The sequence below is a fragment of the Cyprinodon variegatus genome, unplaced genomic scaffold (genome assembly GCF_000732505.1).
Source record: "Cyprinodon variegatus isolate N-32 unplaced genomic scaffold, C_variegatus-1.0 Scaffold175, whole genome shotgun sequence".
Taxonomy (NCBI): domain Eukaryota; kingdom Metazoa; phylum Chordata; class Actinopteri; order Cyprinodontiformes; family Cyprinodontidae; genus Cyprinodon; species Cyprinodon variegatus.
Window position 1 is genome coordinate 853,476 of NW_015150628.1, and position 26,824 is coordinate 880,299.

Below are 26,824 nucleotides of genomic sequence, written 5' to 3' on the forward strand. Positions count from 1 at the left end.
GTAGAAGTAAAAAGTCGCCATAAAAATAAGTAGTAAAGTAAAGTAAAAATACCAGAAAAATCTACTTGAGTACAGTAACGAAGTATTTGTACTTCGTTACTTCCCATCTCTGAACATCCTCCACTATACCTTTAAGAATACAGTTTAGCACCACAGACTCCCTGCTAATGATCAAATTATTTGATAAGGTGTGTGGAAGCAGATAAGATTTGTATAGCTGCAGGAAAACAAGGCTGCAGTTTGAGACAACTATTTTGGCCTAACTGGTTGAGCCTAATTCAGTCCAGGTGCACGTTGGACGTAGGGCTATCCTTTCTCGTCTCTCCTATTGATATAACTCATGGACAAGAGCTGCAAAAGGCCAGAGGGGGCTGGGTTTGAGGAACAGTAGATTTCATCTATGTTTAAATGAAAATTTTCCTAAGTTATTTTTCAAATTTCATATGTTTACTCATTTCATATGTTTGACATTTCTTTATTTGAATCTCAAAGAGGATCGCTATTTTACTTTATCTGTTTGCTGTTTTCCTGAGCTGTCCATGGACGAAAGGCCTGTTTATCTAATAGTTTTATTGATTTTATATTTCCAAGTCTACTTGTGATGTACTCACTGTTGTTTTCCAGAGAGGGTGAACCTGGAAATATTACATTTTATTTTCCACAAAGTAGTTATGTTTTACTTTGCCACCATGTCTCACTTCCTGCCTTACTTGACAAGCTGTTGCATAGGTCTGACCAAAATAGACCAGGTGTCTACTCTGTCAGATCTCCGCAAGCATAGCCACAGAGAATCGAGTGCAGCTTGACCAGCTCTATGTATTCTAAATGAGACATTATTTTCCAAAACCTCACATGATCTGAATTATGCCTTGTAATCTTTTAATTTTTCCAAAACGTTTCCTTTCTGACTGAGAGTAATTTTTACATTTTGAAGTGGGTGAACCACGTAGAGCCCCAAGAAAAACTGTGGAGAAGCCAAATCTCAAGCATGTCAAAGTACAAGTGGAAATTTAGAAAAAGTTGTGTCTTTGTGAGAAGGGTTTGGTTGCTATAATGATAGCAATTATTTTGTCCCTAATTTATTAAAGGATATTTTTTGACATGCAAAACTAACAATTGTTTTACATATTATTATTTAGAAATAATGGTTGGTATAGTAAAATTCTACATAAATCTATTGTTGCCAAGGGTATGATGAATATATTTTAGCTTAAGGGTAAAGGTAAATAGCTATATAATGAAGCATGTGTTTGTCCACCATCAGTTTCTGCCCCAAATTAACTGGAGGAAGAAACACTATTATATTGTATCAGTAGATCTACAGTATGAGATGTGCAAGTAAAAACTGGGCAGTGGTCTGTTGGCTCTACTCTGTCAATGCATCATAATCTGTTATTTTGACTGCACTCTCCCTCTGAGCAAACTCCATTCTGACTCTGAAGCCTGAAGTTGACACTATATGAGCCTTTCCTTTTGCAGTACGTCTGCTTTCTGTTTTCTTACAGCTAAATATGATGCCAAGGTTATTTTGAATGCCTAACAAATATAGTCAAACTGTCACCTGATGTGCATTTGGGAGGTGTTGTTGAAAATTCACTACTGCATTTTTTTTACAGACATTGCAGCATATTGCAAATTTTCATTTGTAAAAAACCTAATCATCACTCTTCTTTTTTTGCACTTTACACCCTAAAACCTTACAAGAACTCACTAATGCTGAAAATCACCAATGGTTCAGATGATTACAAACAGGCCTTTGCATGATCAAACAGAAGCCAGTTGTTGCACTCGAGACCTCCATGCAGCAGCCAGGATTTAGATGCACTGTCAAACACAACAATAAACCACCAGTATTTCCACTCAAGAGTTTTCTGCAATGTTTAGAGTAGTTATCAATCCTTTTAGTAATACTGAAGAGTGCACTGTTCATTATATATCCCTCCTGACTCATCCAAGACCCTCCAAAGAACACACATTTTTTGGCTAAGTTTTAATTTCACTGGGCATTATTAATTTGTTGTACAGTTTACCTTCCTAGAATCCAGCTATTTTGATATTTTCATATTCTGATGAAAATCATTCACGTCTAAAGAACAGCTATTTCTTATTTGCTGTGGCATTTTGAAGACAAATCTCTCCAGATGCTGATGTGCCGTCTCTCAATCAAGATATCGGCAGCATTTGGCAAGGCCATCAACATTTCAGTCTGCCTCTGACAAATTTATTCTCTCACTTCTGCACATGGCTTTGAATTCCCAATAAAGTTGGAAAATGATGAGAGAACTAAACTGTCATGTGGAGATAAATGAGTGAGAAAAGATGAGCGGGGAAGTGAGAAAACAAATGTCTTGTGTTAATATGAAATGACAGCTGGAACCTTCAGGGAGGCAAGCGAATGGCAGCAAAATGACAGCCCAAGAATGTCCACTTTAGAAATGACACATCCAAAGCCAGTGTTCATTGCGTTGTATTATCACTGCTGTCATATGATTAAAATAGTATAATTTTAGTACTGCCCCCATTCTCGCCTATTGATACATTATGCAAAGATTCATGTCTTTGTGTCAGAGGAAACCTGTTTAAAAATGTCTTCACCTCAGCGTTTGAATATGTTTTTACGACATAGTTGATGGCTTTTTGTGACATCTCTTTAAAATGAAATTTGAGACAGTTACAGGTCAACCTGGATATATTTCACTTTTTTGCTGAAAACCTGAGGAAAATAGAAATAACTCCCTCTCCATTTTCTTCTTCTCACTCTGACCATTTTTTCCTCTGCATTAGGGAATTCATGCACTCACTCCCAGCCCACATCTTCAATCTCATTATATGAGTAATGCATCCTTCAAAAGGGGCCACGCTCTCACTCTCACTATAAGTCATCTGCAAGGAATCACGATCATGTATTAGTAGCAAGATATTAGTGCATCTCCTTGAGTCATGGTTAATAGGGCCAGATGAAACACCAGGAGCACGACATTCCTCTCTACTTTGCTTCTTGATTTTAGCCTCCCTCTTTTAAATCAGTCAGCTCCATCTGAATGCACGCTTAAAACATTAATGTGTCAAAAATGTGCCAATTTAAAGAGACATGTGTAAAGTTGAGAGTAGTGTTTTTAGAATAGAAAATCCGTTTATTGTCCCACAATAGGGAGTAGTGGTGTTACAGCAGTAAAAGATTATATCAAAAGTGATCACACAAATGCAGACCTTAAAAAAAGTGTATAAAAATTACAGAATAAGTGACAGAATCAAGGAAATAAATAAAATACTGTACTGTATAGTATTTTTACAATATAAATACTGTGTATCTGGAAAGAACAAATAATCAATAGACAGCCTGGGATATTTTTACAGTAGTGGAAATGTGAAAAAAAACAGCAGCAACACAGGACAACATCATGTTATATAAGTGACTAAGACAGAAACTGTGCAGAAATCAGTATGAATGTAACAACTTATTGAGGTTGCTGGGAACAGTGGTGGTTATAAAGTCAGCTTAAAGCTGCTGGGAGGAAGGATCTGTGATAATGCTCCCTGGTGCAATTAGGCTGCAGCAGTCTGTCACTGAATGAGCTCTCCAGTTTTCTCTGCTAAGATAAAAAATGTAGCAGTTACTTTAGCTATTGGGGAAAAAAATCCAGTCTATTGGTCAGTACATGTGATAACAGCTTTACTTTTGTCAATCACTCAAATACCCATTCCTTAAATTGAGGGGGAGGACACAAGCTAGCAGACTAAATTAATGGATTCAGGACCCCTGATGCTACAAGTTTAGCATTTTATATGAGAAAGTTAACTTATTCCTCTTTTGAGCTATTTTCTTTACAACTTTGACTTTACATAAAAGTTATGTTTTTGTTGAGTTTTTATTGTGTTTTTCTTTTGGTTTAAATTATATTCATTTCATAAATATCTTAATTAAAATAAAACTGTATTAAAAGTGTAAAAGGGAAACTAAAGATTTATAGAATGTATTATTCTTCCCCCATTGGGACTAGGCATCCCTATTGGGGTGTGACAAACAAACAGTGTCGGTTGTCCAAGAGAGCCATTTAGAATTAGTGAAGTAGTGATCGATAACTTTTGAAGAGAATAAGATACATGATGATAAGGAATTTTTTTCATAACTTGAAATTTAAATTTGGTCCTTATATAAAATTAATGTTTTTATACAATGTTTTTAAAGAGTTGTACAATCGCACAAAAAAAAAAAAAAGAAAAGAATACATGGCAAACCATCACCATTCTGATCGCCATTGTGCACTGTTTGGATGATGAGTGTTTCTTTCTTGGGTGCAAAGGCAGAAGAGAGACAATGTTTATGAGAAAAACAGTAGAGGTGAAAGAAAAACTGTTGTTTTCGTCATGCGGTTATAGCTCATATGGACTGAACTCTTTGCTTGAAGGAAGAATCTCAGAAAGAAAATGTCCAGGATGAGATGGGTCAGCCATGATTTGACTTGTACGCCTCAAGCTTCTTGTAGTGTCCTGTTCCTGCAAAGTAAAAACTGCAGCTGATGACCTCTCAGCAGAGAGATGATGTGTTGCAGCCTAGTCTTATCCCTCACAGAGGTTGTAATACACCATAAAGGGTTTTTATGATGCTGGTGTAGAAGTGTTTCATCACAGTTTTTGAAAAGTTGAGCTTCCTAAGCCTCTCAAGGAAGCACATATTTTGTTCACTTATTTCTGTTGTGGGGGCTACTGTTCATCTCTCTCTATGATAGAGAGAGGAAACGCAGAGTAGTTATGATAGAGTCACAGATATAGATGCAGACTGGGCATACAGTATTATTCCTGTGTATTTTAGGCAGAAATTGGTTCTAAGACCCTCAATGAGAATTTAGAAATGTCTGTAAGCACCTCATCAGTATAAAAGCCCAAGGTTTGAAGGGGAAACAGTTGACAGGTTTGCGCTTTTAAAAGTTCTGTTGTTGTCAATCTCCAAGATGGACCGAGCTGTTTATGAGGTTTAAGGGGATAATATACCCTGGTTCACTTCATTGACAGAGATAGAAGAAGTGACAGCGAGCTAAGGTGTTAATTCGTCGAGCCTTTGGGTAGTAGTTTCAGGATTCTCCCACTGCCTTTTAGAGCCGCATTAAAACTCATTCACGTTGTTAGCCAGACCTTAGTCAATAACAGAAAGCAGAGTTTTAGTCTTGCAGTCGATGAGCTGTCTAAGACCCCTCCAGACAGAACCAGCATCCCTCTCACAGAGCTGCTTTTTCAGTTTTGCAGAGTAAACACAAAATTGCAAAGGCAATTTAACTCCCTGAGTTTAGCTGTCAACCTTGGCCTGTTGTTACTAGCCTGTGGTTATGTAGCACACTGTGGTGCATGGTGGTATTAAAAAGTCTTGGCAAAAGCTGATAGGATTTCTGTAAGCTCTGTAACACGGATGTCGTAACCCCCCAGTGTGTCTTCACCGCAAAGGTAAAAGTATTGTATCACAATCACCTGAGGCTGTTTTGTTTTCAATAATAGGGAAGCCATCACTTGCAAAGGAACTCTAAAAAGAGCAACAGAAAACAGCAGGTATAGAATAAACCCACAGGACTAATGTTAAAAAATGAAGCCACAAAAACCTGAAAGACCTAAAGTGTATTTTGATGTAAGTTTTAATCACATAACCTGAGGCTTTCTTTATTATTGAAAAAAAGAGCAACGGTAAAAACAAGACTTGATAACTACAGCTCTTCAGTAGCTTTAAATAACATAGTTTAAAGGGATTTATTAGCATAAAAGCACAATATCAGAGAAAAATAAAATGATATTCATCCATACACCCATCTTCCGCTTATCCGGGGTCGGGTCACGGGGGTAGCAGCTTCAGGGCCCAGACGTCCCTCTCACCAGGCATTTGGGCCAGCTTTTCAAGGGAATCCCAAAGCATTCCCAGGCCAGCTGAGAAACATACGTTGTCCCTCCAGCGTATCCTGGGTCTCGCTCTGGGTCTCCTCCAGGTAGGATGTTCCCGGAACACCTCACCAGGGAGGAATCCAGATGGCATCCTAACCAGATGCCAGAGTCACCTCAACTGGCTCCTCTTGACGTGTAGGAGCAGGGGCTCTACTCTGAGTCCTCCCTGGATGACTGAGTTCCTCACCCCAAACAACACGGAGAAAACTAATTTCAGCCGCTTATCCAGAAAGGAAATGATAATTAGGTTCAAAGCAGCAAGCTACCGTAATGCAGGAAGAATGCTAAGTCTTTATTTCTAAGAGCTCTTTGCTACAAACTTGTCAACATTATAGTAATAATAGAATGTTGCACCCAATGCAGCCTTTTCTAAAAGCTGCCTTCCATTTATATTTAACATTGATTCTCCGCCATGAATGTTTTAGGCGGGCTGCTGCAAGGGAAAGGTGGGATTACAGTAAGTGTCTGTCTCTCTGTGTATCAACTTGACACAATGAAAAAGCTCCATTTGTAGAATTGTTGGTGCAATATTTTTTTTCCCTTGATTATCATTATTTTATACTGTAGTGGGCATTACAAAAAACATTGAAAGTATTATTTTGATACAGTTGAAGAGAAGGATATATGCATACATATATATATATATATATATATAAACATATATATATATATATATATATAAACACAAACATGTAAGTAGTGGCTGAGTAGTTTAGACTGATCGTAATCATATAGTTGAGAAAATGAGTGAAGAATGAAGCATGAGCAAATGAATATATAAAAGAAACTCTCTTTTTTAGAATCGATATCTAAATGTTGATTATACTGGCTGCTGCACACATTGGTTCTCAAGCAGCATCTCAATTGCACTTTCTATGGTAGTACCAAAATGTCATTAATGTTAAACTCTTCAGTGTTTCTCCAACACATGTGAAAGTTTAAACACTGTCACGTAAGTTCTTACAATAACAGACATTTGTCAAATGTATCTGCATTATGCCTTAGTGTATTACCGACTTTGTAATGAAAAGCAAATTAAGGATAATACTGTATGCATTAGGGTTTTCCAGTGATCCTTTTCATAAACAACACAGATCCTCAGACTTAAGCCTCAGCAAACGACACATCACCCCAGGTGGAAATACCTGAGACTGGATTATCTCACAAGCTGTCACCTTGGGATGGATGCAGACAAGTCTTAAAGGCTTAGCTTGTTGTGACACAAGGTGGAGAAATATCACACCTGTCCAAGAAAATAATATCACCAGCTTTCTATATCTTTTTTGTGGTGTTGTTATGGAGTGTATTCATCTTTGTAAAAAAAATTCATATCAAATAACTTCTTGCCTGAACTTTCATTTGTATTCCATACTACCCTCCTTCCAGGGGTTCCACTTCCATCTTGCATCAATCTCCTCTCGGTTTGTGTTTGGTTCCTATTTGTCTGCAGTTGTAAGTTCTGCAGTCACCTGTTTCTCTCCATTCTCCATCCCTTCTTGCTCCTGGCCTATTATTTGTCTACAAACCTCAGTTTCATCCTCCTCCCCTCCATCACTCCAAAGATGAAATATTAATGGGAATCCATACTGGGAGTGCAGCGGCAGCCACCCGAGCTGCAGGAGTCGGTGCAGTCAAAGGATTCTGAGTTTACACTGGGATGAAATGTAATAAAAAAAAGGCGATGGGGAAAAATAGCTGGAGGAGATGGAGGGAGAAAAAAAAATATAACTCTGACCAATGAAGTGAAAACCTAGAAATCTAACCTAGTGATTTTTAGCACTAATTTAGCAAACAAAACCAACTAACTTCTTTCAATATAGACAATGAAGCTGGCAAATACACATCCAGAAGCTCCCTTTGGCTTTAGTCATTCAAATCTCAGCATCAACCAACTGGCTCTCAGCTGCCAGATGTGATCTTGCATTCACTTTGTCTAATGATCCTGAGTTTGAGCAGCGAGTCGCCAGCCGTCGTCCTCCCCACTGGATGGAGAGCATGCGCTGACCAATTAAGTGTCAAACTCTGGGTTGTTTCCAAGCAACACACATTGGGCCAAAAATTGCTGAGAGGGAAAACAGGCTTCAAAGCTTTTGAAGGATGTGTTTGCTGTTTGAAATGGAGCGTTTGGGTGCGTGTCGTGCATGGGGAGAACAGGAAGGAGGCCATGATGAAAATAAAGGTTACGAGAGGGAAGCAGCACCTCTTTCACTGACAACCTGTTATCAGATCAGTGGTGTTGTAGAATAAACCCATTCAATGTAGCATCCTGGTTTTGGATGATCAAAGCAGCTTTTAAAAAGGGAAGAAAGAAAAAGATCCTGGCTTGTGGTTAGCTAGTGGATATTGTGAAGCATCCAACCAAAAATTTATTTATTTTCTGGGCAATCTATTTTCTCAAGGTTTTTGTTTAGGTCCCCGAAAATGAATGTACTGACTAAGTAAAAATTTTACAGTTTTTATAATCATTTTTATCAAATATGTAGCGGTGTAGGTACCAGATCTGCTTGAGTGGTCAGATCTGTTCGGGGCCCTGCCCCTTCTTATGACGTCATTATACGGCAACTACACTCGGACAAAATGCATTGCAATGGTTTCTTAAAGGTATTGTGGACGATTTTCGCAAATTTTTTCAAAAACCCACTCTCTCCACTTTAAAAAATAATGTGCTAGAGCATGCACAAGCCCATTTCTGCTTGTGCACGCTCTGTTTAAAAGTTGCTGTTCTAATAGCTTATACAAGCTTACTGTGCCCAATTGCCTAATCCCGAGATCCCTCAATCACTATTTAGTGTGAGGACTATACAGTGGACTTTAAAGTGAACTCAGTTAACTGACCGTTCGGACAGATGATCACTACTTTTTGCTCCACATTAGTCACCTAACTCCTCCTCCACGGCGGGGTACCTGCGCCATCTTTGTTATTAGTTGCAGATGTCGGGTATCGACAACCTATGGCGACAGCCGGTCACTTTGACAGCAAATCCCATAATGCTTTGCACAGAGATCTCTCCACGCAAAGCATTATGCGATATATCTGCCTCTTCTGAGGAATTTCTTTTATTCTCTTACACTTCGTAGACACTTTTTCTCTTACGACCCTCGGACAATTTCAAAGAACCGCGAGAGAAAGGGGAGCTTCAACGACTGTCTGAAACCGCAGGTCACCACACGTATACGCCTGAAAGTGCGCATGAGCAGAAAAAGATAGCTAACAGAGGACAGTCTTACATAAACATTTCACCAGAATGATTGACAATTTTTTTTCAGGAAAAGCCTCATCGATCATTAGACACGCTAACATTACAAATTCTCTCCACTCGACTCATGGACGCTGTGTGATGTAATTATCGTTGTCTAGGCAACCACAATGTTTTACATCACGTGGCAACAGTCAGCCAATCATGTAGAGTGGCGTCACTAGCATTTGCAGGGCCCGAGCAGATCTGGTACCCAAGACAATTTGAATAACTTTTACAGTGTATGCTATGGCTTCATTGGTAACACTTGGATGGACAACAGATGGAGCTACAGTGAACTTTCCAGGATTTAATCTCATTTGTGGATTACTGAGGGGTCTAATTACCCTCGGAGCTATGGGGAACTAAAGAGTCAGAGTAGGCTCTCATGTTGGGTGAAATTTATTTCCCCCAAAATATTCTGTTTAGGTTTACAGTTTATGATGTCAGGTTTTATGAATCGCATTGCTCTGTAACCATTGGGTCGCTGGTTTGCACCCCTGCCCCTGAGACTTCACTCGCCTCCTGTTGGAGGTCAGGGGTATGGCAGTCTGCTCCAGAGTAGCTGTGGCTTCAATGTAGCCATCAGTGTGGGAATGGTTGAATAATATAAGGCTCTTTGGGTTCCTCAGACTTGCAAAGGTGCTCTATGTGACAAGACCTTTTAAAATTTAACCGAAAAGCTAAAAATATTAACACTGATATACTTTAAAAGATGCAGGACTTAGAGGATTTTCTGTAAACACCTTGCAGCTAGATACCACAAAACATCCATGTCTTAACAGATCAGGGATATTTTATAAGTTAAAGGTCGAAAACTATTTGTCAGGAATTTATAAAGTTATGTTTGCATTATAAAACCTTTTTAAACACAAATCAAGTCTGCATATCATGTTGAAAAAAAATGGTTAATTTGAAAACTCATTTACAAATCTATAGAGCGTTCCCTCTATCCTGACCTGCATTGAAGACAGAGCTAAAATGAAGAGTTGCACACTCTTTCAGGAAGGATTTATAAACAGCAGCTGGTAACATAAATAAGAAAATGCCAAATCAATAAATTTAATTGGATATAACTGTGAAGGGTAGAAGAAGGATGATGAAGCAGCAGGAAAAATCCAATGACACCAAATTATTCCGGTGAGAATTCAAGCTTTTATTAATAATACGTTTTCTTTATTGTGTTCGTCACTAATAGAGATGACCAAAGTTTTAAACAGAGTACTAAAAGCAAACACAGAATGCAACACCTATGCATTGGTATATAAAAAAGATAATTCCATGCATTGAAAAGCTGTTGATTTAAGAGTTAAAGTTTTTTGAAGTCATAGATTTTTTGCACTTACGTAAACTCTCTATTTTTTTTTACAGCATTTATAAATGATCCAGACAAATATGATAAAGTTAAAAAAAAGGAATAAATAAACAGTAAGCCTGTAAAAGTATATTTTTTTTAATTATACTTTAATGATCAAGTTTTTGCATTGCTAATTTAAAAGGTTATTGAGTTACTCGAGTGGTTTCTCATATTTAAATGTGTCCCCATAAGAAGCAGCATTACCACTGCCTGTTCCTGTCAGTAGAGAAACATCACATTGCCTGCTGCAACATGCAAAAGAAAAGATGATCTCCAACAGCCAAACAATCTAATAAACAAGACTACAAGAATTACTTTCATCCCTAAAAGCAAAATAAAGCAGTGAAAGTCAGGATTCTTTAGAGTGAGCACAGGAGATTTAACTGATGGTTTATTATAGAGGAGCCGAAGGTATCAAAAAATGATGGAGGGAGATTGTGTTCTGAGTATGAATATTTGATGTAATCTAAGCTCCTTCAGAATGTTAATTCAATAGCCTGTGTGTTTCTGTTTGTGTGCACCTGAATATTTCTCAAAGGAGAATCAAAGCCACTTTTCCATTTCATTCAGGTTTTACGCAGGGCTTTTTGCATAATGAAGTCATTTGCATTTAAGACAAGAGGCTAAGGTACAAAAAAAGATATGGAAACAACAGGAAAATAACAGAACAGTGTCACATCTCATGGAACATTCAAGGTCTTGGTTTGGAAATCCATTCAGGTGTCCTGCATGACACTTGCATTTTTTTTTTTTTCTGCTCATGGACGTGTTCTCTCTTAGTACTACCTCCAAAATCTGGCATCTCAGGTTAATCTATATTTATAAAGGTGCCCTTAGAAGCAACTTGTCTGTCCAGTGATGGTGTGCCATCTTTCCAGAGTGCCCTCTCTCAACTTAATGACATCATCAGATGGTTTGTTCTGATAATGACATTCAAATTAAAAACAAAATGAGAGCTTTTCCAAATGGAACTTTATTCCTACAGACTACCTCCGTTTCCCCAAGGAGGTCTAGCTCCTGATTTCTGTTGAACAGGGTTGTTAAAAATGTGATGCAGAAACCATTTGTGTCACTCTGACTTATACCAATGTAGCAGCAAATTTGGCCTATTGATGGACATCTGTTATTTTATTTATCTATTTTATTGAACAGATAAAATCCTACTATATATAACAAACTATTTATATATAGTTACTATATATAAATAGTTTGTTATATATAACAAACTATAACTCAATCAGGTGTTACTTTTTGGCAACCGGAACCAAAAACAAACAGCAGCATTTAAAAACCTGTTTCCCTTGGGTGATTTCTTCATTTAGAATATAATAGAATTAAACTTTATTGTCATTTAATTGTCAAGTACAAAGCAACAAAATTCACTCTGTGCATTTAACCCATCCCCTTGGGGAGCATTGGGCTGCCATTGTGTCGGGCCCGGGGAGCATTGTGAGGTTAAGGGTCTTGCTCACGGACCGAGAGTGCAGGCTGTGGAGATCGAACCGGGTAATGGCAACCTTCTCAGAGCACAAGCGCACTTGCTTTAGCCGTTAATAGTTTAGTACAGCAGCATCTGAACCACAAGTGTCATTCTAAGAGATTTTGCACATTGATCTGTTTTTAGAGCTTGTAAACAGATCACCTTACAAAAATCTTGTGTGGTAAGCAATAAGAAACATGTATATTCTGTCCTTTATTTACAATTTCTCCAGCAATCATATTGATCTCCAGCAAAGTTCCCAATTAGCCATGCAAGTGCATGCGGCATCTCCTGTGTACTGAGCTGTCTGCTCCTGCAGACCACTGGAACAGTGGTGGTATCTCAGTCCCTCTGAGGAAACAAATTCCATTAATTTCACCATCATTCAGAAGCAGTCTGTTGGCAAAGGACCTTAGTATAAAACACCCACAGCACCTACTAATGATGCACCCAAAGGACGTCAAATGCAGCAAATTGTTTTTAGACTCTACTTAGAAATCTCACTTTTAATGGCACATTGACTTCATTATGGTAGTCAAAATACTTTAAATTCTAAATAAAATTTTCGATTATGGTCCACCAGACCAGTGTTTTATAACCTTTTTTGAGTTGTGTACCCCTTTTTCGTACCATGACTATCCCCTCAGTCAGAAGTATTGATGATTGTCCAAAACTGGAACATGCAATGAAATAATAAAATAAAAACTATTTTACTCAATATTTTAACTTGAGCATTTAATTTTTAGGCATTTTCTCAACTAAAAAAAATGCATAAATATGTTGTCTGGAAGTTAGTGAGGAATTGTAATTTATACAAAATAAAATTAATTTTTATTAATAAATAAAACTGGAGCTCCTCTGAGTAATTACCTCATAATCACATTTAAACTTGATTCATTGGGAACAAAATATAGAACAAAAATTATAGTCAAACTGACTTAATTAGTTTAACTTTGTTTTCATCAAGACACCTGAGCTGCTTTGATGAGCTCATAGCTCAGTGTGAAAAAAAACAGCTGATCCCAGGCTGTTCTCTACATCTAGTCTGTTCCTCTGTTTGGTTTGGATGTGGGTCAAAGATGAAGATGAACTCAAACATATAATATAAAAAACTTACCTTTTGCTTAATAAAAGCTTGTTTAACTTTTCAATTGGGTCCTCACAAAGACAATCAGATCCCAGCCCTCCTTTATTTTACTACCTAAGAAATACAATGTTTTCCTATCATATTTGCACAGACCACTAGAAGTACGCAAACCCCAGTTTGGGAAAATTGACTAGACAACACTTAGGCTAAGTTCACACTGCAGCCTGAAGTGACCCAAATCCGATTTTTTGGCCAACAGCGACCTGTATCTGATCTTTTCATGGCAGATCCGATTTTTTCCAATCCGACCCAGGCCACTTGGCTATTTGGTCCTGAATCCGATACGAATCTGATCTTTTCTAATGCGACCTGTGTCTGAACGGCCAGGTCGCATTCATCCGACCTGAACGGCAATAATACCCGACAAAGGTCATTATTCTGGGTCTTGCTATGAAGAAGCTGCAAGAAAAACAACAACCATGGCGGACGATGATGCTGAGAGCAGTATTTATGTTTAACCATCTTGAAAAGATTTTGTTTTTATGGTTGGGCATGCTGGCCTGTTATGTCATTGCATCCTCTACTGCACATGCGGGACACTTGCGTTGTTTGACTACAGTTCACACAGATCACATACAAGTCGCATATATTTGGAAATGTGAACAGTAATGCATAAAAGTCGTATTTCACAAAAAAATCGGAATTGAGCATCAAGGCCTGCAGTGTGAACGTAGCCTTGGTTTGGTAAAAATTATAACCTGCTGTTTGCTCTTTCATATCTACTATAGAGGCCTGGCATTTCTTCTATTTGCTCTGCAAACACCTAAACATTAATTCATAATCTGAAATCATTCAGATAAAAACAAACACATGGGCTAAAAGTTATTCTAGCTTTATATTATGAGATAAGGATGCAGAATCCAAATCTGCTGTTTATTTGTACTGTTTAGCTCAGTATAACATTGTGGTTTAGCAGCATTTTTGTGTTTGACTTTCACCAAGCTGTTGGTCACCCTGACACAGGTCGCCGCAACATCCATTGTTAGCACTGCAGTGACCCCATGATGACAAACAAACATTCAACACGTAGCCTTGGTGGGATCACATGAATCAAAGTATAGTTTGGTTTAACCGGCAAAAGAAGAGGAGAAAAGCGGGGGAGAGAAGGAATAAAGAAAAAGGACTTGAAAGGAAATAAATGTAAGTCATTCCTTTTTATTCCTTTCTGTAGCTTCTCACAGGGAATCTGGAAGCAGAAAATTGTTCAATAATGTATTGATTTTCTCAGTGAACTTTTCTCTCTTTGGTTGGATGGAAATGACTTTCTCTTTGTTGCTTGTATGAATATGGAGGAAACTATGGTCGTGAAAATGGTCCCTGAACCTGTCTACTGCATTTAATATCCGTACTTAAGAGCAAAGTTTTTTCCTGTAGGTTAAAAAAAAAAGAAATGAGGAATAAACCAGCAGTGCAAAAACCTTACAATAGTTCACATTCAGGAATAGAGCAGCTGTTAAAATTGTAATTTAGACTATGTGCTTTTCATTAGCTGATTAAAAACATATTTAACCTTCTAAGCCAACTGATCAAGTAAAAACTTACATTTAAAATCAGCAGCATATCATGGGTTTGGCTTTGAAGTAAAAACAATTTTTAGCATTGTTGTTTATTAAGTTAAAAGTTTAAAGAGAGACAAATCAACAGGATGGTGCCCCAATATTATTGATCTAATCAGTCAGAATCCGATTTCCTATGGACTGAGATCAGTCTCAGTTTTCATAAATACACATATGTGATTCATACTTGGACAGGACCACATGCAAAGAATGATTCACGCAAGCACACAAGATCCATGCATGCACAGAGCAAGATTCAACAAATTACTTCTGCTCCATAAACAATCATAAATGAAATTACAAAGTACCTGTAACCTTTAAAATTTACAGTATTTGTGTGTGGATACTGAGACTGCCTTGATATACAAATTAATTTTTTTAAGCAGCAAAATGGTTTTCCACCAGTCACAAAGCTCACTTGTACAACCCAACCACAAGAAATGGCCACCATTGTAAAAATGCTGCAGTTTTTAAAAGAACAGAATGCAGAGATGGATATTTTACTAACATTACAGTAGCTCGGTTATGTAGCTCATATCACAGCCAATCATACTGTTCATTTCACTTAAAAACAACCTGTATAAGTTGGTATTAATTCACTCCCCAAACCAAGTTCTAATTCCCAAAGCAAATGCCACCAGAACCAATCAGCTACCAGGATGTGGGAGCCTGAAAATATCATTGTAATCTATCAAATCCTTTTTTTGCACTAGCTCATTCACTTGTAAATAATTAAAGGTAATCGAATCATCTCCAGAGGGTCTTGTGCCACAGTTTAAAACTTTCCCTTTTGCTAAATTTCTTTCTTCTTCATGATTTTTTGGCCTACCTGTTATCAGACACTTTCCTTTACTTATAGGTAAAGGAAATTGGCTATAGTAGCCACTCCGGGATGTGGCTGTTAACAAGAAAAAGGCATTAATCACATCAATTTCATGATATACTAATTAAGAAAAACTACATTTATACATAGAACTAATTAACTCCCTATTTAAAATTGTATGTCTTATTCTCTTAGGTTTTTCTTTGCTTAATTTCTTTAGTTCTTTAATGATCTGATGTTTAATTTAAGTAAAAACAGAAGAAATAGATTGAAGAAATTAGTTGTTTATAATAGTGTTTATTAGGCAGTGAAACTCTTTTTAACATCATGGTATAATAAGAATTATTATATTTTGTTAGGTTTTGAGGTTCAATTAACAATACACTTTACCAACTCATGAGAATTTCATGGTTTTGTTTCTTTCTTGATTTCAGCATGGTGCGTCGGAACCTGGGACAATCCACTCGCTCAGTCTACCTGGGGTTGGCGTGTATATCCCTAACTCTTCATCTTCTTTTAGCCGTCTTTTGCCTCTCTGTCCTTCAGTCCGCCTGCATACTTCCCTCTTCCTCCTCCTCCACGTCTTCCACTGTTCCAAGGATAGAGCCACTCTCACACACCTCCTCCTCTTCTGCTGCTGCTTCTCTCTCAAATAAACAACCAACCAACCACCAACATGGTGAACGTCACCAACCTAGTGTTGGCACATTTGACCATAATGGGAATGGTTCCCTCAGCAAGGATACTGAGCAGGCAAAGAAACTAATCGGAGCTGGGAAAGTGATCCCAAAGGAAAGGGGTCATTCCAAGCTGGAGGAGCTGTTTAAACATCCGTTATACAACCTGCCACGTCCAGCTCTGCAGGAGGATGACTGGCTGCTGAGGCTGAAAACAGATGCAGAGGCAGAGGAGACTGAAAAGGAAGGAAAGTCAAAGGAGGACTCCATAACTAGCGATAGTGACTGGTATGTAAACCAGGCAGACATACAAAAGAAAACACTTTTGTTCACAAATGACCGCCTTCAGGTTCATCCATGTTGGCCTTTATTACACCATAAACTGAGGGCTTAGAGGGATTCCTAGAATGAATTTCAGTCTTCTTTAAAATCTAGACTTTTATGAGCGAACATTAAATGCTTTAAATTCATTTAGTTTTAGACTAAGAAAAATGCCCTCTGGAAAGAAAAAACAGGTTAGTTCATGAACGTTGATATTTTCAGGGAGACTAGCGCTGTGAGAGTGTAAACCCTGACACCTATAGCTAAAACTTGCACATAATCTGAATCATTATGAAATTCTAAATAATATTTTCTTGGCATGAGGCACACCTCTGGTAAAAATTCCATAAAAATCCTTTTCACAAGTTCATAAGGAAGGTACAGCATGTGTCTGCAGCCTCTGGTGTCTGTTCTGCTCTTACCTTCTTGAAGGTACAAGCAGTCATGCCTCTCCTTCTAGACTGCTTGTCTTCAATATAATACTTCCTGTCAGTATTAACTGCTGCCACCCTCTGGTTTGGATGGGAACTGCTTGTTCCACCAAATAATTTTTAAAAACTCTTTTTATTTTATTCCTGTGTCCAAATTATGATCTGGATCATCACCAAAATTGATGGATTGTTCCTTGACATAAGGTGCACCACTGGTTAAAATTCCATTAAACTCTGTGCATAACTTTTGAAATAATCCTGATAGCAGACAGGTGGCCCCATCCAGGAAACACAATCAGGCACACGAGCTCCGAGTCAGCTCCCACATCAGAGGTTGGAAGAGAAACTGGACTACACTGAAAAAACAGGCTGTTAAATTAGTTCCAAGCTCCAACATCTATAAAAAAAAAAAGGTGTTGATTGCAGCACAGCTGATATTTCTCTCTGGGATGGTGACACAGTGGAACGGGAACAGAGCAGAGGAAGCTACTATGAGAAAAAGCAGAGAGCATTATGTTAGAGATTGAACTAACAAATACTGCAGAATTGGAGAATAGAGATGAAATGAAGAAGAGTGATGAGAATTTAGAATTTTTTTAACATTCTGGACTAATATTGTTACTGGTTACTGAAGTAATCTCTTGTCAACCTGCGTTCAGAAAGGGAAGCATGTCAAGTTTTCGAAGTTTCTATTTAGAAACCTAAAAGAATGGTCCCTGAAATTATAAACCTGATGTAAAAAGTAATGGATCTATAAGCAGCTCTGAACCTAAACTCCGAAAAGCTGCAACAGATAAGGTAGTGACAGCTGCAGGTATAAACTATTTAGAAGCCCCTCTGAGGGTTTTTTATCTCATTAAAGCAGTGACACACATAGTACAGCTTCTATTTATAAACAGGTTCCTTTAGTATTTCAATGTATAAAGAAAGAGAGAAGTACATTTTTGATGCTCAGAATGCTAAAAGGACGTTGTGTTATGAAATTGAGCAAACCTTCAAAATAAAATGCACTCAGCCTACTTTTGATTTAATGCTCACATCAGGCTCTGACTTCTGAAGCAAATCAAAACAGAATATTAACCAAAGTCCTAACAGTGATGTTTAAGATATGAGATGCAAAATTGAGTAAAATGTAGAAATACCGTAGATGTTTTTAGCTCCTTTTAGTCTAACACCTTCTAGTAAGAAGCAGTGAAACCAGACACTTTAGGAAATTAAATAATTAGTACATAATATTGAGCTGTGTGGTTTGGATTTGTTAAAAATGAAATTTTTGAGAACCAATTAGAGTTCTAAAGTTCTAATTATTTAATAACCACCCTGTCATATATGCTTATGTGTAGCATAGGTCATGTTAAAAGTTGTGTTTGCAGTGAGAGAAGGTGTAAAAACATTTTTCTTTTAAAGGTTCAGCGGTTCCAATATCCAGGCTGGAGACAGATATAGAAATCACACTTTTGTGTGAAATAATGTGATTTTTTTATGAATTAAAAAAATAACTCTTTTTGAAAAATGTAAAAATTCAGAATAAATATATTCTGCTTAATAGATAAAACATATATTTTTTCGTTTACATAGTCCTGAATGGGATCTTTTATTATTTATATCATACTGAATCAAACATTACCCAGCTGAAGATAAATGTCCTTGTGGCCACAGAAACGTATTAATCTAATCATTTCTGTAGTTGCTGACTAAAAAAGTGCTGATTTTGAAAATGGAGACACAGTGCTGATATGTGTGTATTTATGAGGCTTTCCTCCCTCCTTGCATGTGCAAAAAACAGCTTGTGAATATTTTAATGAATTACACAGTTACCATTAATCTCTGAATTCTGCAATTCAGTGTCATTTTAACCATAATTTACATCATTTTGAAAATTACACCGATAACATGTTAAACATATCCCTTTATCTGTAACTTCAGGTTTTTCAGTGTGCTATAAAAACCTCCTCTCATTTATTGGAGTTAATCTTATCCTACAGGCAAAGTGCCAGTGAGGAGGAAGGCTATGATAAAACCTCTTGGACAACAGATAAGGAGACCCACCCTCCATGGTTGAGGTTCCACCTAGGCATCTCCCGCAGGGAGCTGTATGACAGGAAAGACCTCAACCTGGCCCAGCTGACTCATTATTTGGCAACAGAGCGTATCCTGGGAGCCGGTGAGTAAGTGAGAGAGGCAGGTGGTAGATAACAGGTGAGAGGACAGATAGAGGAAAGGACAGGGCTGGGAGGCTGAGTAAAATACCCAGTCAAACTGTCTGCAAGGAGGCAAAATGGTTCATTTTAAATTTCCTTCTTATTGTTCATATGAGCAGATTATCCTGTAATGCTGCCGCAGGAAGGACAGGATTTTGACCAAAGTCAACATATATGGAAGTTCAGACAAGAAAAACACATAAGATTAAGGAAAATCAAATATATCAGAACAAGCCCTGGAGAATCCTGGGTGGGAAGAGGGTTAAAAAGCAAACAACAGGGAGGTTGTTGGGCAATAACTGAGTTCTTGGAGGTCAGTGAAGAGCAGGCAGACAGCTCTGAATAAAGCAAACAGTGGACAGAAACACGTATCATGTCCCTGTTTATCTTTCTTCAGTGTCTGGTTATAAGACATAACATCAATATAAAAAGTAATTTAACACCACTGGAACAACATAGAGGCACAGAGACTGGCTGAGGCCAGGGACTGGTAGCAGGTCAAGCCCAGCGTAACACAGACAAACAGGACAGATAACTATTCACAACATAAAATGAAACTAATTACCATCATATTCAGTCTGGGCATTCGTGTGGAGAATCCGCCCATGAGATGATCCAGAATTCATGCAGATATTCAGAATTAGATTTGAACCCAGGACCTGCAATGAAGCTAATATTATATAATTTTACACTGCAAAAATGATCCAAAAATAAGAAAAATTTTCTTAAATCCAGTGTATTTACTCTTAATTTGAGTAGATTGATAAGATGATTTGCCAATGGAATTTTTATTTTTTCTCTTAAAATAAGATAATTAGATAATATGCACTTAAAATAAGACAATTAAATCGTTTTTTCTTATTTCAAATGTAAATTGTCTTGTTCCATTGGCAAAGTGTTGAACCTACATCCTCAATTCAAGAAAAAATGCACTCATTTTAAGAAAAAAGTTCTTATTTAGATCAAAATTTTTGCAGTGTACACTGAATAATTGCATCTAGTTTCCAAAATAAAAATAGTATAGCAAGGAAAACAACATTTCAGTTTTGTGAGTGAAAAAGGTGAAATGTTGATGCCCTGAAAAGTATCTCCATGGGCTGTCCAGTATTTGCATTCAATGCTTGGTCAGGTTTCCTAAAGCATGCATTACTGAGTCTGTTCAGTCTGTGGATCTGCTGTGTGCTTAGGAAATTCAAAGCAAGGATACGGGCCAGGGGGGCCGCAACCTGTGGCTGTCTGAAACCTCTACAATGGCTCCTCTTAGGGGCTTAAATTATAAAAAGAACTAAATAATGTAGATTTAATACCGATTTTAAAAGCTTTAGTTGTGTTTTTGAATACTGAAATAGTTGATTGAATGTTCACTACAGAATGACATTAAAGTAATAATAATAAAAGAAATTGTGATCTATTTTCCTTCTTGTTGACTTTTAACATAAAATAGAAGAAAATCCCTGCTTCACCTTCATGAACTTTTTGGTTTTTCCTTATTATTAAAGCTTAAAGTATAACAGGTATTTAACAAAAATAATAAGTTGTGTTCTATCAGAAGGCTTTGGAATAAATCATTTTTAATTGGCCAAAGTCAGGGCAAAATATCTCTTTGGATTTAAAAGGTTGCAGACTCCTGCTGTAGGCCATCTCTAATATACGCTGTGGTTTCTATCATCTTCACCTTGATGATAGATCCTGTTGATAGATTATAGAGGGTTTAGGTCAGCGCAGTTTGCCGGCCATTCGAACAAAGCATCACCATCAATAATAATAGTTTAACTTTATTAATTTAACAGTGGAGAATTTCACTCTCTGCATTTGACCAGTCCCCTTGGGGAGCAGTGGGCTGCCACTGTGCAGCGCCTGGGGAGCAGTGAGGGGTTAAGGGTTTTGCTCAGGGAACCAGAGTGCCGACTGTGGGGATTGAAACGGGTACTTCAAACCTTGTCAGAGCACAAGTGCACAGCTCTAACCACTAGGCCAACACTCCTCACCTGGTACTCGTACTGGTAAAGCTGGTACTGATACCTCTGGAAATCATATTCAGCATCTCAACAAAGTCTTAAGATTTCCTAGTTGGTGGCTGAGTTTGGACTTAATAAAAGACAGATGACTAAAAGAAGTGGAAGTCATGGTTCCAACTCTGAATCTGCTTGGATTCTGTGCTACTCCACTCCTCCTATAGACTCTCTGATTTCCAAAATCGTATTTATCAACAGATGATTTTGGATCTCAGGGGAATTATCAGATGGCTCAAAACAAACAATGGGACAGCTGTATTTTTTATGCAGTTGTTTTCAAAAGGATATCTTTGTCATTTCTCTGTGTGGCGGCTCTTGAAGCTTTGATTCCAGCTGCAGTCCACACCTTGTGAATACGCCTCTAACTCTAAATGGGTTTGGCCTCATAATCTTCTTACAGCAGTGGTTATTACTGTTGATTGTGCCCTTAAGCACACTTTTTCTTCCACTCAGCTTTCTATAAAAATGTTTAGATGAAAACTCTGCTTCTACAGCAAAGGCTTTTTGTGGCTAAGCAGTCCTACTAAAGTCCTGCTGCACACCGTCATGTCAGCAGGCTGAACCTCGTTTTTGTTGGCCATAACATTTCTCTGTTGTTTTTTTTGAAATAGCATTCATAAAAAAAAGTAGAAGAAATACGAGCTTAAAATAAAACACTGATGTATGAGTTTAGTTTCCTGATTGCAATTGTTTAATCAAATCCACTTTTTCAAGATATTATACTTGATAATCTTTATGAAAATATTGACAGATTTTCACCTAGTGTCAGCACTTCTTCACACTTCAGCTTGATGCAGAATAAATAATGTATGGAGATTTTCTGTGTTATTGGTATTATTGATTTTACGTTTATGAAGAAATGCTCTCTGCCTAAATCATACTTTCACCTCATAAAACCTCTTTTATTCTTAAAGTTGAACATTTCATTTTCAACTGGATAGAAAAGTCATACTTCTGAATTTTGTTTTTTTACTCGGTTTTTACTAAATGTGGATGAAGTGCGACAGAAATCAACCCAGCTTGTTAGGATCAAAACATTTAAAAAAAAAAGAAGAAAAAAAAACAAACAAAAAATAAGCAAAACAGCCTTGAAGGCAAAGCTCCTATGAGGCCAAACAAGCATGTAAGATGATACATTTTTATTTCCCAGCAGAGAGCAGATGGCTTCAGTGTAGCTACATTTTCATGTTTCTGCATAATATTCACAATCCTTAAATTAACTCAACTATTTCAACCAGATTTTTCCCCTGCGAGAAAATAATACTATTAAGCAGGAGCCCAGTTATGTAATATGGCACAATGTGAAGAAAAAGATACAATCCGCCTTTAAGAAGTAAATATGCTGTTCTTGCCTCAACACTGCAGATCTCATCTTTACTTCATATTAATGTGTGCAGTTTGTACCTTATTGTTGCTTCCAAACAAAGATGAAAGAGAAGATCCACTACATCTTATTAATTATGGACTTTTGCATCTGTTTGATGTTTATCTGTTAGTTCAGAAGAAAGGAGGCACTCAGCTGAAACTGCTTGTGTCATTCCCAAACTATGGCCAAGCTCTGCTCAAACCCATGAGGTAAGACAGGATGTTCTGTTTGAAAACCGGAGCTCCTAAAGCCGGAGGTGGGTCATATTCAATAAAACAACTGTTTATGTGTGTTTTTTGTTATCCAGGCAATCCAGGGATGCTGAGACAGATGTGAACCTGTTTTACTTCTCAGACTTTGAACGACACAATGCAGAGATCGCTGGCTTCCACCTTGACAGGTATACATGGTGAAGCACATTCCCAGCAGGCTATGGGTGACCTTCTGAGCAGAAAGACTGCTCTATAAGAAACAAATCGCCACCAAGCAGTGGAAAGTTTGTTGAAATAAATCCAGTACATATCATTAGTATAGAAGTGCATACAAATTTTAATATGTAAAGACGAAGTTTACAAACAACACTGGAAAAACATCCAGGTTTATCCAAGAGAGTCTGGCTGCAGACCTACACTGTCGGGACCCTTTGTTGAAGACCTGCAAAATGGGCACTCCTGCACCGTCAGTCTGAAGGTTTATTCTGGAAGTTGTATTCGAAGCCTTGGGAATAGCATGCAGCACGTGTTTGCTGCCGGATTTGAGTTTATGACAGTGTTAAACTGAGCATAGGAGCAGTTTAAATTAAACAGTAAGGAAAAATTCTCATAGGACAGCCAAGTTCCATTGTTGTTTAGAAATTGTTTTATAGACCAAATGCCCTTTTCCATCCAGTGATCCAAATACAGAGACTTATTTCTATGTAGCACAAATCTATTACTCCAGATACAGTAGGAGTTAGGTGGGGAGTAAAATTTTGCTTGTAAATAAGTTTACGACATAACAACATTTGTTTGTAAAGGAAGCTAGCTTCACGGGGAGTTTATCGAGGTTTGCTTTTACTTTAGAAAGGCTTCAAATCAACTTGGCTTTTACTTTGAAAGTTTTGACAATGCAGCTCTGGGTCCTGACAGTGCAGCTCTGCAGCTAGACCCCTCTTAGTTTATTCTGTCAGCACACAGTGGGGAGGATGGCAGTGTGATGGAAAAACCTCCAAATCTCACCGCTAAACAACTGCATGAAATGACCCTGCAATAAGGACAATAAAGCTATTAGTATTATCATAAAATGTGTTGCACAATGAGGTTGCAGCATGGAATGATGTCCCCTCAAGTATACAGTTGCAGGTAAGCAAGTCCTAAATTATCCCAAATTAGTGAAACTGTAGGATTTACTAATTAATGTGGTTTTAAGTACTACAAGCAAAACAAACACAATAGTGACATGTTTATATATAGATACAGTATTATATAGCACAATGTGTGCAGATGCCTACTTGAAATGAAGTCATTTTTCTATTTGATTTTCCCTGTGGCTCAGAGCTTCAACTGTTTAAGTGACAAAATGGATTTTCTTTCATTCAGCAGCTGCTTTTACCAAAACTGTCTCAGCACCTAATGTCAGGGATTCAAGCTGTCACTCTGGCTGAATCAGTGGGATAATTTAATAACAGCAGCATGACATCTGCATAGAAGAATAACAATAGAGTATTTTACAAAGACTAATGAGTTTAAACAGTATATCAAGCAAAATGTGGGTAAATTCAGTTAAATGCTGTTTTTTTTTTAGATAATTTTAATTCACTTCACACATTGTCTGGGACTTTAGAGTTACATCCACTTTATATGCTGCATTATTAAAACAATTCTACCTTTTTGAAAAGATGTAAATTCATCTAGACAAGATGTTCCATGCATGGTATGTTCCACATGTTCCATAAGGTCCATGCATGCTAGGTATAATAAAGTGCAGTAAAATTCAATTTAGTTTTCCTCACTGAGGAATCCCAGCACATTTTGTCTAAAGAATCTTCCATTTGAATGAACATGTGGTGACAGTGAGAATAAATAAGTCCCCTTTAAAAACAAACTGACGCGGAACTAAAAGCATGAAAACTCTTTATTTAAAAATATTGGTTAGAAATAAAACCAATTAAAGTAAAAAACAGATTTGTTCAATATACAAAGTGAGCTGTCTAGTTTCCTTTAGCCCTATAAAGTAATTAACTTAAAACTAGGGGAATATTTTACCTATGTTAAAGCCTGGAGCAAGAAAAGGGAAACGAGTTAGATATCAATAAGAACCACTGACCATCGGGAGTGTTGATAGCTCAGTGTCAGTCACTGTGTTTGAAGCAAAAGGTTAACTTCACATGGAAAAAGTACTGAGAGAATGTTCAAGGGCAACAAGAGAACACAATAATTGGGTGGTGTTATTTAAAGACTGTAGCCCTCAGTTGAATGAGTGAGAATTGTAATTCCTAGAATTGCAGGAAAGAACTTGCATCATAAAGTCAGCAGCCCTGCAAGATCTGGAAGGTTATTCATGTCATAACTGAAATAATATGGTCGGGCATCCTGGTGGTGTAGCTGATATTATGTATAACTGGATTCACAAACATTTCGTGATGTTTCGTGGGGGGGGGGAAAATCCCTTTTCTTTTACAAGCACTTTATCTTCTGTGTATATATTTTCATTCGTATTTCCCTTTTCTCTCAGAGTGCTGGGCTTCAACAGGATCCCCCCGGTGGTGGGTCGGCTTATCAACGTAACCACAGAGATCAGAGACATTACAACTGACGAGAGGCTCTCCAGGACCTTCTTCACCTCTCCAGGTACAAATCCGCATCTATTAAAGCACAGATTTCTCATGTTTGCTGCTCCCTCACTGAGTCACAGTAAATGTCCTGATCTGCTTATACTGACACTATGTCTATGACTCCTTTCAGCTGGGAATGTGTGTTTCTATGGCCAGTGTGAGTACTACTGTTCAACAGAGAACCCAGTATGCGGTCGGCCTCATGTTCTGGAGGTTTCCCTGGCCACCATGCTACCTGACCTCAGCCTTGCTCCACGCAGGTCTTGGAGGTCTCCGTGGAGACGGTCGTACAGCCGCACCAAGCTGGCACAGTAGGTAGCCTTTTATAAGCTCTTGGTCAGATTCAGAAACACGTCATGTTCATATCAGATTGGTTTAGATTAGCTGTAGTAGGAACATTACACTGCAGCATGTAGGTATTGCAGGTGTTTGTGTCCTTTCAGCTCTTTGAAATTTTCTCATATTTTTATCCAATAGAGAGATCAAAGTAGTTTTAAACTGGGAAAAAGTTTCCATGGTTTTCAAAAATTTCTCCAACATCAATTATAAATGTATGATGTGCGTTTTATTTTTGGCTATGTCTAAATATCTTTGCAAATCTACAGAGAGCAGTGTTTCACAAAAATGCTTATTCTTGCCCGAAAACTAAGTCTGGACTTTGACTGGGTAATTTCAACATATGTTTATGGATCCAAAGCATTTCATTGTAGGGCTGACTGTATGTTTAAAGCTGCTGTCCAGCTAGAAGGCGAATCTCCGACCCATTCTCAAGTTTTCTGCAGCCCCTAATAGATTTTCTTTATGCATCACCTGCATTACCTATTTCTCTATTAACTCTAGCCTGTTGCTTTTTAGCCATGTGTACCCCTTTGCATTGTGGTGAAACTAATTAGTTTAGTCTCATCTGACCAAAATTCTTCCTTTAAAATTATTATGTTTTATATTTTATTTATATATTTTTTCTTTTGTGTCTGGTAAATGGCAAACTTATAGCAAACTGATACTATAGTTTCCTTGATTTTTTACTTCTCACTCCAGCATGCACATCACATTCAGGAAGTGCACTGTTAAATTGTCTTGTCAAATAATTGCCCTCACTCAACTTTGATCTCTACATCTCCATAGTAACGATAGCCCTCTCATACTTTCTGTGCTTTCTTTCCACTTTGAAAGATTATGGTAAACTGAACAATGACCTTAGAGATGGTTAAAGTTTGGGATATTATTTGATCATCTATCTCTGCTTTAAACATTTCCACAACTCTCTCCCTGACCCATATAGCCTCCTATTAAAATACACAGAGGTTTGGTTGTCAATCGAATATGACATCTTTAGTGGTTGAGGTGTGTTATAATTTTTCTGCATAACAGTAAACATTTTTTTCACTCAAGATTCTCATATCAATATTGACTTTGCAAGTTAAAAAATTTTAACAACATATTTTAAAATTATTGTTTTCCTCATGTACACACATAA

General features: G+C 37.6%; 1 protein-coding gene across 1 annotated transcript in view; it reads left to right on the forward strand.

Moving 5' to 3' along the window:
• Window positions 1-15,959: 15,959 nt before the first annotated feature.
• LOC107087175 (extracellular serine/threonine protein kinase FAM20C-like) overlaps window positions 15,960-26,824 on the forward strand; it is a 14,733-nt gene continuing 3,868 nt past the window's right edge. Inside the window, exons 1-6 of the mRNA XM_015378595.1 lie at window positions 15,960-16,489; window positions 18,939-19,117; window positions 22,666-22,744; window positions 22,843-22,935; window positions 25,248-25,363; window positions 25,478-25,658. Coding sequence (XP_015234081.1) covers window positions 15,960-16,489; window positions 18,939-19,117; window positions 22,666-22,744; window positions 22,843-22,935; window positions 25,248-25,363; window positions 25,478-25,658 — 1,178 coding nt within the window. The remainder of the gene's footprint in view (window positions 16,490-18,938; window positions 19,118-22,665; window positions 22,745-22,842; window positions 22,936-25,247; window positions 25,364-25,477; window positions 25,659-26,824) is intronic.